At 57.7% G+C, this 18,733-nt stretch overlaps 6 protein-coding genes across 6 annotated transcripts; 2 read left to right on the top strand and 4 right to left on the bottom strand.

The window, feature by feature from the left end:
* Positions 1-1,283: 1,283 nt before the first annotated feature.
* On the top strand, positions 1,284-5,412 carry EX895_005575 (uncharacterized protein; the record flags this gene model as incomplete). Its single annotated transcript, XM_029886167.1, has 2 exons — positions 1,284-1,360; positions 1,479-5,412. The coding sequence occupies 2 exons, from the start codon at positions 1,284-1,286 to the stop codon at positions 5,410-5,412; spliced, it is 4,011 nt and encodes a 1,336-aa protein (XP_029737398.1).
* Positions 5,413-5,849: 437 nt separating this feature from the next.
* EX895_005576 (uncharacterized protein) lies at positions 5,850-6,497 on the bottom strand (the record flags this gene model as incomplete). The annotated part of the gene is made up of 1 exon (XM_029886168.1): positions 5,850-6,497. The coding sequence occupies one exon, from the start codon at positions 6,495-6,497 to the stop codon at positions 5,850-5,852; it is 648 nt and encodes a 215-aa protein (XP_029737399.1).
* A 1,344-nt stretch (positions 6,498-7,841) lies between these two features.
* Positions 7,842-9,065, bottom strand: EX895_005577 (uncharacterized protein; the record flags this gene model as incomplete). Its single annotated transcript, XM_029886169.1, has 1 exon — positions 7,842-9,065. The coding sequence occupies one exon, from the start codon at positions 9,063-9,065 to the stop codon at positions 7,842-7,844; it is 1,224 nt and encodes a 407-aa protein (XP_029737400.1).
* Positions 9,066-10,966: 1,901 nt separating this feature from the next.
* Positions 10,967-12,349, top strand: EX895_005578 (uncharacterized protein; the record flags this gene model as incomplete). Its single annotated transcript, XM_029886170.1, has 1 exon — positions 10,967-12,349. One exon carries the CDS (start codon positions 10,967-10,969, stop codon positions 12,347-12,349), a length of 1,383 nt encoding a protein of 460 aa, XP_029737401.1.
* A 219-nt stretch (positions 12,350-12,568) lies between these two features.
* Positions 12,569-13,909, bottom strand: EX895_005579 (uncharacterized protein; the record flags this gene model as incomplete). Its single annotated transcript, XM_029886171.1, has 4 exons — positions 12,569-12,665; positions 12,757-12,817; positions 12,935-13,083; positions 13,176-13,909. 4 exons carry the CDS (start codon positions 13,907-13,909, stop codon positions 12,569-12,571), a joined length of 1,041 nt encoding a protein of 346 aa, XP_029737402.1.
* A 509-nt stretch (positions 13,910-14,418) lies between these two features.
* Positions 14,419-17,982, bottom strand: EX895_005580 (uncharacterized protein; the record flags this gene model as incomplete). The annotated part of the gene is made up of 1 exon (XM_029886172.1): positions 14,419-17,982. One exon carries the CDS (start codon positions 17,980-17,982, stop codon positions 14,419-14,421), a length of 3,564 nt encoding a protein of 1,187 aa, XP_029737403.1.
* Between the last annotated feature and the right edge of the window lie 751 nt (positions 17,983-18,733).

Genomic DNA, 18,733 nt, shown 5'->3' on the forward strand with positions numbered 1-18,733 from the left:
TACGACTTTGGTTCTCTTTGGGTCGTTTGACCGTCGCGCTTTGTTAGGCAAGCCTTGGATGACGGTCCTCTCTTCTTTGATGGTGTCTGTTCCCGTTTGCGGGGTCAGCTCCTTCAGTGTATTTTCAGCATTTCATACGCACACACACATACGCATTCTCTAAACAGATGCGATCCATTGTACCTTCCCAACCAACAAACACCCCCCCAAAAATCTAAAGAGATGATTCTTCCGCTACATTCGATTGGTCTGGCCTCGCTTTGCGTGACGGTAGAGAAGCATCAGAGTTGGCTGCGCGTCCGTGTAAAGTGAGTTCCGCTACATCTTGGTCTCTGGGTACAACTGGGAAGATTCGATCACCATTTTGAGAAAGCAGGAGATCCGTTCGCAGCGCATTTCAAGGCATGATTTAGTTGCCGACCTTGTTTGTCGCTCGAACCGCCTATCCTCTTCCAATCTTTGCGGATGTCTGCCCGGTGTGATACCGAGCGTGCATCTAGCTAGGGATTAAAGTGTATGGAGGGCAAAGAGCACGACCCCTCGAGCTTGGCAAATGCAAAAGCGCCGATCGCAAGCGATCGTGTCAACATGCGCACACATCGCCCATTTCCTGTTCGGCTTGGCTCGACTGCATCATTCGAGTCTATCGATCCGAGACACCGACTACATGTTCCGTCCCGACCACCACTACCACCACCACCCACTCGCCACAACCAACCAAGATCGAAATGAGACGCCAGGCAAATCGAAGCTCAAGGAGAGCGAAAGGCATTCGAAGACTACTTCATCTTTGGTTGTCAAGGTTGGCGAGACCTGTTCTGGTCGCTGGAGGTCTATTCGCGAATGGATGAACCTTGACTCTCACTGCTGTCTCAGCGCCAATTCGCATCGCGAGCCCCCCTTTGAAGATGGCCATCTCATCACCGCCTGCGCTCGAATCAATCGGAACTGCACCACGACGCTGTGCTGGATCAAGTGGTCGACGTGCGCCGCACTGGCATCGTATCAATGAGATCGCAGTCTTCGACCACTGCTCCTCCTATTCTTTCCTGCTGAGACAGTCAACATCGGTCAGATGAACATCGAGTCCAAGCTGTAAGTGTCGTCTGTACATATAAACGACGGTCTCGTCGGATCCTCTTCCTGCTTCTCTTTGTCTTTTCCTTACCACTCCTCTCCTCTTTCCTTCTCCTTTTCTTCACAAAACAATCTTCACCTCGCTGCCTTTGCTTTATAGGACTGTCGATCGATCCTGATCCTAGCGCTCTGCGCTCTGCGCGACGATGAAAGGTCTCATTCCGATCATTCTGGTCGCCCTGTCTCTGGGCAGAATCGACACTGCCAACGCTTCGCCTGTCGAGTAAGTTGCCCTTTGCTCCTCATCTCTCTTCACGCACGCGCTCTTATGTTTCGCGTACACCATCTCACGCATTGCATTCTGACATCTTCTCTCTTCTCGTCCAACACCGTGGCAACAGTGCGAGCAGCAAACATGACGCTCACGCCGTCAATCAGTCGGTCGACCAGAACAGCACCGCCAATGCGTCGACAAATGGCGCACCTTCCGAAGACTGCTTCTCGGAACTTCTCGGCCCTCTGCTCGGCACCATGCTGCCGGGCATGTCGAGTCCGATGTCGAGCCCCGCGTCGCCCAGCCCGGACACTACTCCTCTCGCAAACAGCATGCTGCCGCCGTCCAGCCCTGGCGGTTCCACGTCCGTGCCGACGACTGATACCACGACGCCTTCGACGCCTGATTCCACTACGCCTGGATCTACTACGCCTGATACCTCGGATACGCGTAACTCGCCTGGCTCTCCTGGCACTTCCGGTTCTCCTGGGGGTCCTGGAGGTCCCGGCTCACCTGGCTCGCCTGGATCAAGTGATACGCCCGGCTCTCCCGGCTCTCCTACTTCTCCTGGCGGCCCAGGCGGCCCAGGCGGGCCAGAATCACCTGGCTCTCCGTCTTCTCCAGGCTCTGCCGCTCCAGGTAGCCCTGGCGGCCCTGGCTCGCCTGAATCGCCCGAGTCTCCCGAAGAAGGCGGTCCTGCTTCGCCAGGCGGCCCCGGCTCACCAGGTGCTCCAGGCACTCCCGGAGGTCCAGGTAGTCCTGGCCCACCCGAGTCTTACTTTCCGCCTGGCTCTCCTGGATCGCCAGATTTGCCAGGAGCACCGGGCTCTCCAGGCTCGAGTGGCGTTGGTGGACCAGGGGGTCCTGGCTCACCGGGCAGCCCAGGCAGTCCAGGCTCACCGGGTAGTCCAGGCAGTCCAGGATCTCCAGGAAGTCCTGGCTCGCCGGGTAGTCCAGGCAGTCCAGGCAGTCCAGGCAGTCCAGGCAGTTCAGGAAGTCCTGGCTCACCGGGCAGTCCAGGATCTCCAGGAAGTCCAGGCTCGCCAGGGAGTCCAGGCAGTCCAGGCAGTCCAGGCAGTCCAGGCAGTCCAGGCAGTTCAGGAAGTCCTGGCTCACCGGGCAGTCCAGGATCTCCAGGAAGTCCAGGCTCGCCAGGGAGTCCAGGCAGTCCAGGCAGTCCAGGCAGTCCAGGCAGTTCAGGAAGTACTGGCTCACCGGGTAGTCCAGGCAGACCGGGAAGTCCAGGCAGTCCAGGCAGTCCAAGCAGTTCAGGAAGTCCTGGCTCACCGGGAAGTCCAGGATCTCCGGGTAGTCCAGGCAGTCCAGGCAGTCCAGGATCTCCGGGTAGTCCAGGTTCGTCTGGAAGCCCAGGCTCTCCTGGCTCCCCTGGCAGTCCCGGTTCACCTGGAAGCCCAGGCGCTCCGGGCGCTCCAGGATCCGAAGGTTCTCCCGGTTTGCCAGGCTCTCCAGGCTCTCCTGGTAGTGCAGGTTCTGAAGGATCTTCTGGCTCTTATGGCTCGCCTGGTTCACCTGGTTCACCAGGATCACCTGGATCGAATGGCGGAAACAGTCCAGACTCTCCCTATCCTCCAGATTCGCCTGATTCTCCCGGATCTAGCGCCATTGGTGGTCCTAGCTCGCCCGGCAGTCTCGGCTCCCCAGGCTCTCCCGATTCGCCTGGATCTCGTGGCTCTCTTGGATCACCTGGGTCTCCAGGATCTCTAGGCTCATCGGGATCCGAAGGCAGCCCTAGCTCACCTGATGATGAAGGGTTATACGGTTCTCCCGATAGTCCCGGTAGTCCCGGTAGTCCTGGTAGTCCTGGCAGTCCAGGATCGCCAGGTAGCCCTGGATCGCCGGGCACGCCTGGATCACCCGGTTCTCCTGGCAGTCCTGGTAGCCCCGGATCACCCGGCAGTCCTGGATCTCCGGGCTCTCCGGGCTCTCCGGGCTCTCCCGGTTTACCTGGCTCACCTGGATCGCATGGCAGCGCTGGATCACCCGGAAGCCCGGGCTCCCCTGGTTCGCCAGGATCTCCTGGCTCTCCTGGCTCTCCTGGAAGTCCTGGATCTCCTGGTTCTCCCGGATCGCCAGGCTCGCCCGGTAGTCCAGGAAGTCCAGGAACTGCTGGCTCTCCTGGAAGTCCAGGTCACCCCGGCACACCCGGAAGGCCTGGTACGCCTGGACGACCTGGTACGCCTGGCAGTTCCGGTAGCCCTGGCGGTGCAGGAGGTGCCGGCGGACCACCTGGTTCTGACGGTCAAGACTGCGATCCGGACGACGAGTCGTGCTCCGCTACTCCAACTCCAGGCGAGCAAGACGGAGACGGTGGCAATGGTGGTAACGGCGGTGACGGTGGCGATGGAGCTAGTGGAGGTAACGGAGGTAATGGCGGAAAGGGTGGTCACGGTCACCACGGTGGAAACGGCGGGAATGGTGGCAATGGAGGTGATGGCTCAGACTCGCCTGACCCGTACTCCGACCCATCCGATCCTTCTGATCCTCCTGGACACGGTTCCGACATGGACGATGACTGCCACAGACACGAAAGCAAGCGAAGCGTCGACGACGGCACGGCAGAAGAGTCTTCTTCCAGTCAACCCGCGGCTTATGGTGGCAGTGGCAGTGGCAGTGGTAGCTCTACGACGAGTGGTGGCATTAGCGAGGATTGCGATCACAAAGTCATGGGTGGCGGCGGCGACGGCTCGTCCATACCCGCAGGCGGGATCTCGTCCGGCGGCACTCCAACTTCGTCTTCACCTTCGTCTGATGGAGGCAGCGGCGGCAATGGAGACGAACAAGACTGCGACGACTGTGGAATCACCGGCTCTTCTCTGTCGAAAGGCGGTGTTGCGTCTGGCAACACCTCTTCTGGTTACAGAGAGGGGAACTACTCGGATGCTCCTTCTTCCACTTCTACTGCTTCTTCGAGCGGCTCTGGTGGCAAAGAAGAGGAATGCGAGAAGGACAAACCGGCTCCTTCTACCCCGACCTCTGCGACCGGAGATGCCGTGTATTTTCCGGCAGAAGGAAACAAGTCTGGATCTACTACTTCTAGCGGCAGTAAACAGGGCAGCGGCTCTTCGCATTTGTCTCGCGACTCCGGTGGCAGAGGCAGTGGTAGCAGCGGTGGCGGCAACGACGACGAAGGTTCCAGCCCCGAGGGCTACGGAGACGACGATATCAGCAGCGGCGGTGATAGCAGTGGCGATGACGGCAGCACGCCCGAAGGCTACAGCAATGGTGACACGAGCAGCGGTGGCGGCGACATCAGCAGTGGTGGCGACAGCAGTGGCGAGCAAGAGGCCAGCCCAGAAGGCTACGGCAGGGATGGCGGTACAAGCAGCAGCGACAAGGACAGCAGCGGTGGCGGCAATGGCAGCAGCAGCACCAGTGGTAAAGACAGTGAAAGCTGTGGCCCTGCAGCACCCTTCAAGCACATCGTCAAGGTGTTTATGCCGCCTATGTCTACGGCTCAGGGTATAAGCTCGGGTGGAGGCAGCGCGATGGGTGTCACTTCTGGCGGTTCTAGTGTTGGTGGAAGCAGTGGAAGCTCGGATCCTCCATCGTCGCCTGATGACTCCATGTCATCGATGCCAGGAATGTCGTCCAATTCCAGCTCGAGCGATAGCAGCGACAGTGCATCTGGCCCCTCAACCAATTCTTCTGGCAGCGACGACACGTGTCCAGCGTCGAGCAAAGCCACGATGACGTTCTCAGCCTGCGACTTTGCTACACTTTTCGGCCGCATGCATATCACAGCTTCGCAACTTGCCATCTTCGAAGCGGGCATCCAAGGTCTGCTCAACTCGCAGAATGCGACCTACACCGTCGACGGTAAACGCATTTCGGCCGATCAGCTGGCTCAACCGCTGGATGCGGGGATCAAGGATGCTCTGCGTGTCGCTGACGCTGCCAAGGCAGGAGGAGGAGCGAAGGGTGGTGCAGCTGTTCACAGTCGTGCGCTCGTCCGTGGAGAAGATGGTGATGGTGTCAAGAAGGGGATGACGGTGAATCCTCGGAATCGGTTCATGTACAAGGTTCGACGTTCGCTGTTTTAGGCGCCCACATCGTCCCATTGTTTCATGACCCAGTGGCCTAGTTGTGTATAAAGTTGAACTCTCGTTGTCTCGTCTCGTCGTGGCCTACCTCTCCTTCTGTAGCTTCTCTCTCCGTCTCGTACACTCGTTTGCTCTCGCTCGAACACTCTCCTTCTCTCTCGATGCTTCCTCCCTCTCGCTGCTCGAACACTTTCCTTGCTCTCTCTCTCTCTCTCTCTCTCTCGCTCGCTCGCTCTTTCCAGGGCACCAGCGCAATCTCAAAGCTCCGTTCCTCGCTCCGCAATCTTTCGTGTGTTGATCTAACGTGGTCGTTCTTTGCCCACCACACGCTTTCGTTGGGTCCGAACTGACAGTCGAGTGGCGTTTGCTGCGCATGTGTGCTGGATCGCTGATGTTGATTGAAAGGTGGTGACAATGAAAAGATACTTGGACGGGGTCTACTGATGCTTAGCAGTCTCTTTTGCAGCGTTGCGCCTAACGACGTCCTGAATCGCCTTATCCGCAGCCTTGCGCCCAACCTGCGCTTTTACCTGGTGATTCGCTTTGGCCCAGCCCATCTTCACGAGCCACTTGACGAAGCTGGGGGTCACCGCCGCCGTAAACGCCACTCGCACGGGCAACAAGAGCGTCTTGTGGATAGTATACGCCAAGACAGCTTCGGTCCAGATGGTGCTGTTGCCTCCTCCACTTGCTTTGGTACTGCTGTCAGTACCGTCGTCGTCGTGGTCGGGGGAGCGTTGCTCGAGGCCGATGGATTTGCGCAGCGACGCTTCGAGGGAGCGGATGTGATCTGCTCCCAAAAGGTGGATTGCGACGAACGTGAGGGACAAGTCGACGGCGGAGGCGGCGAGGTAGACGCCGAGGGCCCACCAGCCGTAGCGCCGGGTGAGGAACTTGAGTCGTTCGCGGAAAGATGCTTTAGGTGGCGGAGCGTCCGAGTCTTCGGTTTCTGCTTCCGACTTTGCATTGTCGGCGGAAGACTTGGAATCAGATACTTTGGAAGTGGCGTTGAGTCGGTTGCTGGAAGAAGTGAAAGGTCGTGCGGAAGATGTGCCGACTCGACCGGTCTGGAAGAGCAACGACATGGAAAATCTTCCTGATGTGATTCCCGCCCTTGACTGCTGAGCAACGTTCCTGCTTCTCAGCATCAACCGCGATGATGAGGAAAACGAGTTTGACGTCGAAGCCAACATCCTTCTCGCCGGTGCCGCTGTGGAAGCGGGAATTCGGCTTGTCGGTGCTACCAGCAACGCTCGAGAAGCTACCTTCAACGACATGCTGTGTGATAGATGCTCCTCGTCGGAGCTCCGAAACGATTGCGATGATGGAAAGCTAAGATGCGGGGTGGTTGTGAGAATGGAAGAAACGTGCTTTCTCAGAGTGTTGCTCTCTCCTTCTTGACAGAGTAAGCGAGAATGGGGGAAAAACAGGAAGAGGCTATACATGCTTTTAGCGCTCGTCTTTTTTCGGAATTTGGTTCCGCACCCTTCAAAACGTGTGCAGTGAAGGCTCGTCATGGCTCAGTCTTAGCTCAAGCTCGAAAAGCTGTTTCTGGGACTGACAGGTGCTTTGCTCCGCGGATTCATGTCCGAAAGTGCCGATCCAGGCTGAAGAGCCACACAAGTCTAGGCTACCAGGAACGGCAGGTCTGCCGGGGCGACCGAGAGAATCGGAATCGCCACTCGAACCTTGCGATCCAGCAGATGCAAGTCCGCTGGATCAGCCAGGATTACCAAAATAGCGGCGTTGAACCAGGTCAGCGCGAGGATCTGGAAAGCATGTGTGGCTCGGTATACCAGGAGTTCCTGGACTAACAGGAGTGTCAGCGACTTCAGCGCCGACTAGTTCAGGTGGGCCACTTGGGCTGGATCTGGCAGTCTACGTGGCCTTCCGGGTGTGGGTAACCTGGACTACCGGGGGGGGGGGGGGGGGGGGGGCGGGCGATCCAGGACTTCCAGGACTTCCAGGACTTCCAGGACTTCCAGGTGAACCAGTTGAGCCAGCACTGCCGGGGCTACCAGGTGTTCCAGCAAGTCAGGTTAACCGGGTGAACTAGGAGAGCCTGGAGAGCCTGGAGAACCAGCTCGCCAGGAGAACCAGGAGAACAGTATGTTCCTGATCGACAGAGTGCACCTTAAGGTTGACTCTCAAAACGGAGCACACGGTCCAAAACACGAACCTATAGCACAACCACAACACCATCAATCAGTGCAAAAGAAATGGTATTCTCCAATCCGACCTCAACCCATGAGAGCAAGCGAGTGTGGCAGCGGCCATTAGACGGAAGAACAAGCAGAGATGCGGAGCACTCGCCGGAAAACTGCGAAAGAGTGTGAGTGTGTTGTGTATGTAACGTCCCATAGACTGAATAGGGGCAACGGAAGAGTGAGAGAGGCAAAGGAAAATACAACAAGACGAAGAAAGCAAAATCACTGGTAGTGACCATGCGGGTATTGGGGTTGCTGTTGCGGGTGCGACATGCCAGCATGCGCATAAGGGTCGACGCCGTATGGGTTGGCACTGCTATCCGGGAACGCGCCGCCCGGAGCACCTGGCGACGTCTGCATAGCGTACTGATGAGCTCCGTACATGTGGTGGTCCTGGTAGTACCCCGCTGCTGGATCCACGCCGTATCCATGCTCCATTCCCGGCTGATAGTCGTTGACACCGTATCCAGCAGGCGGTGCGGCAGCAAGGGCTGTAGTAGAACCAGAAAAGCTGTCTCTGCCCTTCTCACCCACACCGTCAGCGCCGTTACCATCGTGTTCACCACCTTCGTTGTCCGAGTCGTCGTCGCCCATCCCAAATCCAGCACGTCCTGTTCGACGCGCAGGAAGAGGTTGCATCACATTGGAATCCGGATCATGCTTCAGCTCGGGCCACTTGATGTCGGCATCGCCATCGTCAAAGTTGCTAAACCTGCGCGTGCCGAATTTGAAGTAGAGGAAGATGAACGCAATAAGGACAATGACACCGCCCGCCACCGAGACACCGATGATGAGACCCGTGCTGGCACCTCCGGATTTGCTGCCGGAGCTCGACTCTTTGACGGCCGTGGTAGAAGGAGCGCCCGAAGTGGCGGAGGCGACGACGGTGGCAGTTAGCGTGGTGGTGAGACCGGTCGAGGTGGTAAGCGCCGCTGAGGAAGTCGAGGCAAGACTAGCCGAAGCAGCTGAGGCCAAAGAGCGTGACGCGGCAGCCGAAGACGATGATGCAGCCGCAGCGGAGGCGCTCGAGATGGATGCCGCTGCCGACGAGGCAGCGTGCGCAGCGATGGAGGACGATTCAGCGGCGGCAGCCGAAGCGGAGGCTGAAGCAGCGGCGGCAGCCGAAGAAGAGGAAGCAGCGGCGGCAGCCGAGGAGGAAGCAGCGGCAGCAGAGGAAGAAGAGGCAGCCGCAGCAGATCTCGACGAGGCGATTCCAAAGGGATCGACCGAGTTGGAAGCGCTCGTGGCGGCAGCCGCGCCAGAGTCCGAGGAGTCGCCGCTACTACCGCCGCCGAAGCTAAAACCAGGGCCAAGAGGTGTGGGTTGAGGCGATCGCGCAACGAGGTGTGCATGGTGATCTGGAAGGGCTCGTAACTGATGCTGGGCGGCTGAAGCGGCGGAAGCAGCGACGAGCGCGCTCAACAGGAGATAGCCGGATGCCTTCATGGTGATCGTCACTAAGGATGTGGCTGGCTGGCACGACGTGCAATAGAGGCGGATACGTGGGTTCGGGGACGACGACTAAGGACCTGCGTGGTTGCAGGGTTGAGTAGGACGAGGCCGAAAGGTCCTTGATTGACCGCCTGACTGATGGAGCGAGTTGAAGATATGCCGAAGTTGGCGTGTTTACGAGCAAAGAATGTAGGGTTCCAAAACGTGGACGGGTGAAGCGGGCTAGGGGACAGAGAGAGTGCAGATCTTGAATCGGAGACCACGGGAAAAGGGAGGATAGAGAAAGGTGTGCGGCGTCTTGTTCAAAACACAATGACGAGAGACGCGCGGTAGGAGTGATGATCGATGATAAAGAGGGAATGAGGATGGCGTTGTTGATGATTATGATGATGATGATGATGAGGGGAGGAGGGACGAGGTGCAAGTGAGACATGAAAGGGCAACCGAGCCTTGTGAGACAGCACAGCAGGGCACAGCACCGTACAGCACAGAAGCAGCCTTTGTATTTGTGGGTGTGTTGAAACGGCGGTTCAAGCACGCATATGAAAAAAGAAATGTTTCTCTCTGCCCAGATTCGGCGCTGGCGCTGATGCCTTGATCAGGCCGCCGCTCCACGCTATCTCGACACTGCACAACTTCTCTGCTCGTTGTCGATACAAACGACCTCTCATCCACAAGTGGTGGCTCACATGCAGACGATCTCATCCAAGAACACGAGATAGGCTTTGCGGCGAGAGCATTTACGAGTTGGCTTCACAACCCGAAGCACAGGCGAGCCAAACTTGCCTGAGAGAACAAGCGCCCCTTTTGCTGTATCAGTCCGAAGAGAGAGCATTCTCGGCATTCTGCAGTCTGCCAGTCGACACAGCCTCCATTACAACCTCGGCAGAGCGATCGTTCTGAACGCCGAACCACACAATACTCGAGCCTCCTTTGCTCTGCAAAAAAAGGGAAAAGTGACACCAGAAGACCAACACCCCCGAATCTTTTTTTCCCGCTTAACCCAAAAGCTTGAAAGGGCACCTTTGAGTTCTCACAACTTTTAAAATCGACTTCTAACGCTGGCGCCGATCCCATTTGAAACGCTTGAATTCAAACTCAAAGACAAAAACAATTGATGCCATGCCCCGCCGATCCGCGTCAATCTGTGCAGCTGTTTCAACGAGTTAGTGTTTTTTTCGCTCGGTTTGCCGTCGACGACAAAACACGGCATTTAGTCACCAGAGCAAACAGACACAAGCACACGATAGGACTCGGAAGTCGATTAGACTGACTGTCGGCATCGCGTGCCAGCCACCCATGGTGTCAATACAGCTCAGAGAACGCAAGATCGCAACGCGGGACGCTGGTTACCTGTGAACCGTGGCGCTGACCGTCTTGGTGCGTGCAGCGCAGATGAGACAAAGGAGGCGCGGGAGGGCTGCGAGGGCCTGCCTCTCTGGTGTAGGGAGGACGGGAAAAACTCAGGGTCAGGTGTCGGCTTCAGGCTTCTGTCTGTATCGTTTCGCACTTTTTCGGAGCCCCAACTCCGCCCTTGATGATCAGCAGATGTGTGCCACGAGACACGAGACGAGCGGAAAACAAACCTCGCTTGTTTCTCTTGCTGTCAGGTCGCATCTCCCGATGTGCTTTCCCAGGGCGATTCGTCGTAAATGCTTGGCTGAACGCGATACGCCCAGGATTTCGTTTTCTTTGCTTGGAACGCGCCCGCCAGAATGACGCACGGTGCAGCTCATCACTCTCGGTCAGAAAAACACATGCTCTCACCAAAGAAAAAATATCGGCTTGGCTGTCATGTTTTGGCAGGTGGTGTTGTCGATTCAAATAGAAAGTTGGCTGTCCTTTTCCCTGTCGGCTCTTCCTTCTTTGCGAGCTCCATCCATCTCACACTCAATATGTCGTCGTCGGCACCACCGCCTACACGTCCGGCCACGGGTCGTAAGCGTGCCCCTTCCTTCTCTGAAGCCATTGCCCAGGTCCCGCAGAATGCCAACGCGCAGGACGAAACTGCAGACCCGGCTGTAGCCGATCGCATCGCCGCTGCCGATGCTGCCGCAGCCGCTGCTGCTACAAAGGATCCCGTCGCTGCATCCACTTCCAAGCCCCGCGCCAAGAAGGGCAAGTACGAGTTTCAAGATGACGAAATCTACCGCTCCCAGGGCCTCATCAAGGACTTGACGAACTTTCGATGGATGACCGCGCCCGCTTCGTCGCTCCAGCTCGCTGCCATCTTTGTGCTCGCCTACTTCAACTGGAACTTTTTCATCGGCACTCCCGAGAACAACCCAGTCGCACCCTTCCTGAAGCTCTCGCATCGCGTGCCCCAGTCGCAAGTCATCCTCGACAGTCTGCCACCCAAGGACGGCATCCAACGCGCACTCCAGAACCTCATCCCTCGCTCCACAGAAAGCCATGAGGCGAGATACCAGAAAGGCTACAACGACCTGCTCTTCCTCGTGTTTCACGTCATCGTGTTCAGCTTCCTCCGCCAGTCGACCACGCTCTACATCTTCAAGCCGTTCGCCAAATGGTGGGGGATCAAGAGCGAGTCCAAGCAGGCACGCTTCACCGAACAGGGTTATGCGGTGCTCTACTGGGGCAGTGCCGCTGCGTTGGGGCTCTACGTCATGAGCTTCCAGGACAGCTGGTGGTTCAACCTCGAACATCTCTGGCTCAAGTACCCGCACTGGCAGATGCGCAGCGAGCTCAAGCTCTACTACCTGCTCCAGTTCAGCTTTTGGCTGCAGCAGGCGCTTGTCATGCTGCTGCGTCTCGAAAAACCTAGGAAGGACTACGTCGAGCTCATTGCGCACCACCTCGTCACGCTCTGGCTCATCGGTTGGTCGTACCTCATCAACTTGACCATGATCGGCACCACGGTCTTTGTGTGCATGGACATCCCCGACACCTGGTTGGGCTTCAGCAAGGCGCTCAACTACATGGGGCTTGACAACATCACTGTCGCCGTCTTCGCCATCTTTATGGTCATCTGGTCCTACTTCCGCATCTACCTCTCGGCGGTCACGCTGCAGTCGGTGTGGACGCAGTTCGAACTCATCCCGCGGTACGCGAGGGAGTGGGAGCCCGAGAAGGGCTGGTGGTTGGTCTGGTGGATGAAGTACCAGATCTTTGCGCCCATGTTTTTGTTGTTCTTGCTCAACGTGTTTTGGTACGTGCTCATGTGGAGGATCATGCTGCGGGCGATCAAGGGCGATGTTGCCGACGAGAGGGAGGAGGGAGAGTACGACGACGAGGAAGACGACAAGAAGAAGCAGTAGCAACCGATCAATGTAGAATACAGCGAAGTTGGGTGCATCTCGGTCGTGTAGTTAGTGTCGGTTTTCAGAATGGATTCGCAACCTTTCTACGACTCCGAAAGCGAGAAGAAGCCGGTGTCGGGAATCACGCATGAACGGCTCACGGGTTCGACAGTCCGTGCTTGACACTGTCTCTGGCGTGACTGCTTTGCATGTGTGTGTGTGTATTGCAATCTCGCTCTACAGCAGCACGACCAAGCCTTGGAACACCAGATGGCGTATCGACCTGTATCGCAGCAGATGCACCGACTCTGCGCTGAGCGTTGCCTTTTCGTTGCTGTTGCCGAATGCAAATGTGTGTCACGCGTTAGCACCCAAACACTTTTGCTCCTTCTTTTCTTTCGGGAAGACAGCCGGAGAAAACTTACTCGGGAAGCGCGATCGACCCGCAATCCTGCAGACAGCGGATGAAGACGGGTGCGTCCAGATCTGGACCGGGAACTGGTGTTGCCCCACATGCCAGTGCAGAATGCGGTGTGGGTCAGATGGGTGTGAGCAGAGTGGAAAAAGTGAGAAGAGGGTTGGTGGGCTGTGTGTGCGACTTACCCATGTTGCTGCTGTTGCTCGGCTGCTGGGCGTCCTGTTGCGAGAGGGTGTCCTGGTCGGTCGGCTGGCCTGTGTTGAGGTCGTGTAATTGTTCTGGTAGATAGCCCAGGACTGCCGAGTGGAAGTGATCCTTTTTGAGCTGCCAGAATCTGATCGCGGGTGATCGTTGTATCGAGAGTTGTCTCGTCAGTAAAGAACTAACTCCCAAACCTCGAACCCATCATGAGGGAGCCAAACTCACTGGTCAACAAACCGCGCTTCCGTAGCGTTCAACTTGGCCTTCTCGCTCGCCCTGCCCACCACGAACGCTGCATACTTCTGCAGCAAATCCATTCTCGACCGCACAATCTGCTTTAACAGCCACTTGCACCTCTCCAGATCCACCTGCACCAAGTTGAGCCGCAGGTATTCGTCTTCGTCCACGCCTCCTCCTCCTGCACCATCTGCCGGGGCTCCATCCGCCTCCTCTACCTCAATTCCCGCGGCAGGGATATGCGAGAGATGTAGCAGCGAGTCTAAGATGGACTGTTGCTGTTCCATTTGTCCGACCAGCAGGTCGAAGGGGGCTGTGGGGAACGGCAGCAGTTCGGGAGCTGCTTTTTGTGTTGCCATGAACAGGGTCAGCTGCTCGAACGCGCTGAGGCGGGCAACAGGCGAGGCTGCCCCGTACGGCCAGCCTGTCGGTGCAGCGCTCGGCTGCCCCTTGTGCGCTGCTGTGCGACGATCCGATTCGAGCAGCGCATCGATATCGAGGCTCGACGGCGCATCGTACGCGGATAAAGATGGAGATGTCGAGCGACCGCCAGAGACGGAGGGTGTTTGCGAGTAGTTGTTGCTCAATCCACCGGCACCTGGCGGCGGCGAAGACGTCGGTGCGAGACGAGACGAAGATGCACCCGCGTTGGACGTATACGACTCCTCGAACTCTTCGTCCCCATCGCCGCCGTCGTCTAGTGAGTAGCGAGGAAGAGGCATCGCTTACGTCTGCGGAGATGCGGTGGTGGGACCAAATGTCTTTGCTGGGGATCCGAGATGATAGATTAGAACAGGAGAATGCAAAGCATAGATGCAGTGGTGCTAGAATGCACAAAAGCAACAACTCACATCTCGGATGCCGGAAACTGTAACCCAAAGAGAGACCAACACCCTTGCCTTTCTCTCTCTTCCCCACTGTACGCGACGCGTTGGCTCTTGCGCAACGATTTTGCTGCTGAACCGATTCTGCCGTTTCTGACTCTCTTTGAGCTTCACACTTGATCCTCTGCACAACCGACATCATCGTGAAGAGTCTCGTAGCACAAACCCACAGCGAAGGACGATGATAAATGGAACAGACGGATTACAAAAACGAGAGCGGACTAGGAATACAGTGGAGTTACTAACAGAAGCGTGAGCACATGGCACATCGAGTGCCGAATGCAGGTATAAAGACGAAACATGGATCTGGATGTTTGGTGACAAAAGACAAAGGCAGGGATCGCGCATCACATTGCAACGCCAACCCACTGTCCCTCCTCTTCCTGTTGTTCATAAGCGTATGGTTGCTGTTGTTGGTAGTATGGCTGCTGCTGCTGCTGCTGCTTTGTCTGGTATTGGGAAGGAAGGGTGTTTGTCTGTTCGACAACGTGCTGCCCGTAGCTTCCTGGGGCGATGGCAGCTTTGCGCAATTGCGACTGCGGAGAGGGAGATTCGACAAAGTTGAGCCCCAGTCCAAACCCGCCGTCGGCCTTGGGCACTCCGGACGCCGACACTTTGCGTCCTGCCTTGGGCTCGACCAGCGGCGCCTTAGTGCGAGGAGGAGTCTGCGGCGATCGGCCAGCGATCGACACGGGCAAAGGGGACATGGCGGCGGACGAAGCAATGTCGCCCATGCCCATCCCGAACCGCGTCAGCCCCGCTCCTGCTCCAGCTCCCGCGCCAGCAGCAGCATTCGAAGCGTGGCCAGTGCTGACGGCAGCGCGAGCAGAAGACTTAGGCGGCTTGGTAGGAGAGATCTTCTTGACGCTTGCTGCTGCGTTCACCGTTCCGACAATAGCCGTTTCAGGCTTGTCGGCCAACGAGTCGACGCCTTTGAGATGGGCGAGGCCGATCTGGCTAAGGCGACCCAGACCAAGCTCTTGAGCCAGGTCGCTGAGGTCCATACTCAGCCCAAGCTGCCTGTTCGTGCTCGCCTTGTCCTGGTGCATGGTCCCACACGGTGCCACGTTGACACCCATCTGACGGCAAGAGGCAAGCGTAGGCGTCTCGCAATCGCTCGAGTCCGCTGCTGCAGAGGAGGCCGGCTCGAAGTTCAACGCTTTAAGCTCGAACGGCATCTTAAGCTTGCCCAGGTCGAGCAGCTCAGGAGCATCACTGCCTTGCTCTGTTTTCTCGACGCTGCGCACGTCTGCTTCCACCCCAAACACGCTGGTGCCAGCAGTGGAGGCAACTGATGCGCTGCTCGACATCTTGGTGGGTGAAAAGTCAAACGACGTTGTGCTCCCCATGTGCGGCATCTTACGTTCCGGGCTCTCGGAAGCATTGCTCGAAGCAGAGCTGAACGTGCCACCGCTGACAAACGAGGAGTTGGACATACTGCGCGAAAAGGCAAAAGCGCCAGATGAGCTGCTGCGGGCACTGCTCGCCTCGGAAAGCTCGCTGGTGACGCTGTCGGTGCGAGGCATTCCGACGTAGCTCAGCTCAGCCGCAACAGAGTCGGTGGTGACTTGCATCTCTTCTTTAGACAAGGCCTCGTTATCCGTAGATAGGCCGCCGAGGAGCGAAGAGAAGACGCCATCGGTGGCCTCGGGCGAGTAAATCGAGGCAGGCGAGCAGACGCTTTCGGGGCTCATGACCACGATGGGCGCAGTCTGAACACGCTTGGCAGGCGCTGCAACGGCGGTCTCTGCGCTGGTGCGTTCGGCGACTGGGTTTGGTGTGGTGGTCGCAGCTCCCTGTCGAGAAGGAGCCGCATGTGCCTTGGTCGAGGATGGGGTTGCTGAGAACCCCTTGGCGACCTTTGCAGACCCGGCCGCTGCTGCCACCATAGGCTCCTGTTCAACCGTCTCCTTAGCTGCCGCGCATTGACGCTCCTGGTCTTGCCCGCTGGCGCCCAGGTCAGGCGTAGGAGGCATAATGTTGACAACAGGCAGAGGAGTGCCGCTTCGGCCTCCCAAAAGAGGACTCCTTGAGAGCAAGAGCGGGCTGGCAACGGCTACCGCCTTGGCGCGCTGGCCTGCAAAGTTGACACGCCTAGCCTGATGCGTTTCTCCAGATGCTTGATGCTGAGGGTTCCTGATAGAAGGGGATTGCTTGCGGACCGTAATCCCACCCGGCGAACTGCTGGGAGGCGCCGAAGTGGGTGTGCTCAAGGACTTTGCGTGTGCAGGCGTGGGCGTGACGGCGTTGGCTACGTCGGCATCAGCAAAGAAGCGAGGCTGCGGGCTGCTGGCTCGTCCGCGAGGAACGGGAGCATGACGAACAAAGGCGGGGAAGACCGAATCGGAATGGCTGTTGGAGCTCGGTGGGCTGACAAGATTGTTGTGCTTGACCGAGGGGAGCGCTCGAGCCTCGACACTGCGACTCCTTCTGCGTGCCGATTTAACTTCCATGTCGGATCTGCGAGAGCGCATCTCGGGCTCCTCACGGCCGTGGTTCTGGTCGAGCAGACCGTCGACCACCCTCTGAGTCATCGACATTCTCTTGTCGGCGTTGCGCCTTGGTGAAGCAGCTGGCCTGGTGACGGTGGACTTGGAAGGGGCCAACCTGGTATCATCGGCGTAGCGCAGAGCAGGTTCGTTGCGGAGGGTCATGGTCGACTTGCGAAGGTCGTTAAGGCGAATCGGATTGAGACCAGGGCTGGGGACACCGCGACTGGTGCTCGACACGACACGGCTTACGGGCCGATTGTTCGAGCCGAGCGTTGGCATCTGGCTTTGACGCGCAGTGCCACGCTTCGAGTCCCAAGCAAACTCGAGCGGGATCATGGGGGATGAAGTCTCGAAGCTGGGCAGAGGCGGCAAAGCTGGGGCAACGTCGAAGGATTCGCTCCTTGCCGTCGCAACAGACTGCCTCGGTCGTTGTCGCTTTTCGGGGCTGACAAAGCTGATAGACCTGGACTGGGCTGCGCTAACTCCGCTGTGCGCCTCGCGGATCTGACGAAGGGCGGGCATGCTCTGCTTTGCACTCAAGGTTGAAGTGCGTGTAGGGCTAATGTCTGGACCCATGCGAAATGGACGACGCTCCGGACTGGTGGGAAGGGAAGGGGGTGAGGCGTAGAGGCTAGAGCTGTCCGAGTCCTTTCGCTGCGGCGAGAATCGGAAGCCAGACTGCTCAAAGGTAAGGGTGGTGGGAGGAGCGCTCTGAGGAAGGTCGTCAAAGAGATCGGGGGTGGACCTAGACGCGAAGCCTATGGGGTAAGCAGCCTTGTCTTTCTTCTTGCGTGTGAACAAGCGAGAGAAGGAAGAGGTGTTGGACAAACTGGAAGCAGCGCTTGCGCCGGCGCCTGTGCTGCGAGTGGACTTGGACTTGGTTGCGAGGGGCGAAAAGAGGATGTCGTCGGTGGGAACAGGGGTTTTGACGGGAGCGACACTCTTGCGCGAGAGGAAGCGTCTTCGTGAGGATACCTCTGGAATGTCGCGGTCGTCTTCGAACACGGAAGACGATGCCGAAGCCTGTCGTGTCATTTCGGTGTTGGCGACCGAGCTGGCCGAATCGTAGGAATAGTCACCCATGGAATCGGTGAAGGCCTCAAGCTCGGGCGTCGGGCTGGTGGACCACTGCTGGTTGCGTACATTCTCTTGGCTGCGACCGGCGCTCCGTTGCGAGGGATGCTCGAAGGAAGAACGTGAGTCGTGCGTGTTGCAGCCAGAGTCGTACCAGTCGAGGCCAGTGTCGATGCCCATGGCATGGCGAGGATCGAAGATGGCGAGGCTAGCCTTGGAGACAAAGTTGATCTTATCCTTCTTGGATTTTGAGTTCGAGTGAACAGGCTTGGATGACGAGACCACCGGGACCGGCGACGGTGCTGTCGAACGGTCTTCGACGTATTGAGACATATAGACCAACATTTCAGATGGGGAGGAAGCGCTGCCAGTTTCTGTTCGGTGTTGGGGTGCGTATAAGAGCTGCTGAGTTGGATGTACGCTCGTACGGCCGATGCGCTGAAAGCGGTGCCCGACAATGCTGGTGCTCGGTGAGAAAGGAGTGTGCAGAGCCTGTACAGCCGAGAGAGAGAGGGGGAAAGAGAAAGAGCAAGAGTGGAGAGAACGGAAAGGAGTGTCGGGATGACGGGGCAGGAGAAGGTGGTAGTAATGAAGACAGGGCAAGCGGAATGGGATGGTGTGGAAAGAGGACGAGATTAGGCGGTTGCGAGTTGCGGCTCGAGCTGCCGCTACGGTAGCACAGGACCAATATAGCAGCAGAAGCGGCGATAGCGACGGATTGATGCACACGGCAAAGCAGAAATCGGTGCTATAGGGACTGCACAACACGAGACAGCATGGATTGCCAAGGCTCAAGGTTCCGGGCCGGGCTTTGTTCGTGTTCGTGTTCGTGTTCTGGTCCAGTCACCAAATGGCGTAGTGATCTCTTCGTGCAGCGCGTCGCAGCGCAGGATCGCCATTCTTGACGGGAAAGCATCGACGAGCTCATGCAACGGCTCTGCCGAACAGTAGTGGCGCTTCAGGGCCACACGGAGAGCACGGTCACCACCGAGAGTGAGCGAATTCACTTTACCCAAGTCGGGCAATCCGAAAGCTTGCCACTTGGCTACGGCTGCAAGCTTCATGTTCGACGCTTGGCGGCATTTTCATCAGTAAG

Source organism: Sporisorium graminicola, chromosome SGRAM_7 (genome assembly GCF_005498985.1).
Source record: "Sporisorium graminicola strain CBS 10092 chromosome SGRAM_7, whole genome shotgun sequence".
Lineage (NCBI taxonomy): Eukaryota > Fungi > Basidiomycota > Ustilaginomycetes > Ustilaginales > Ustilaginaceae > Sporisorium > Sporisorium graminicola.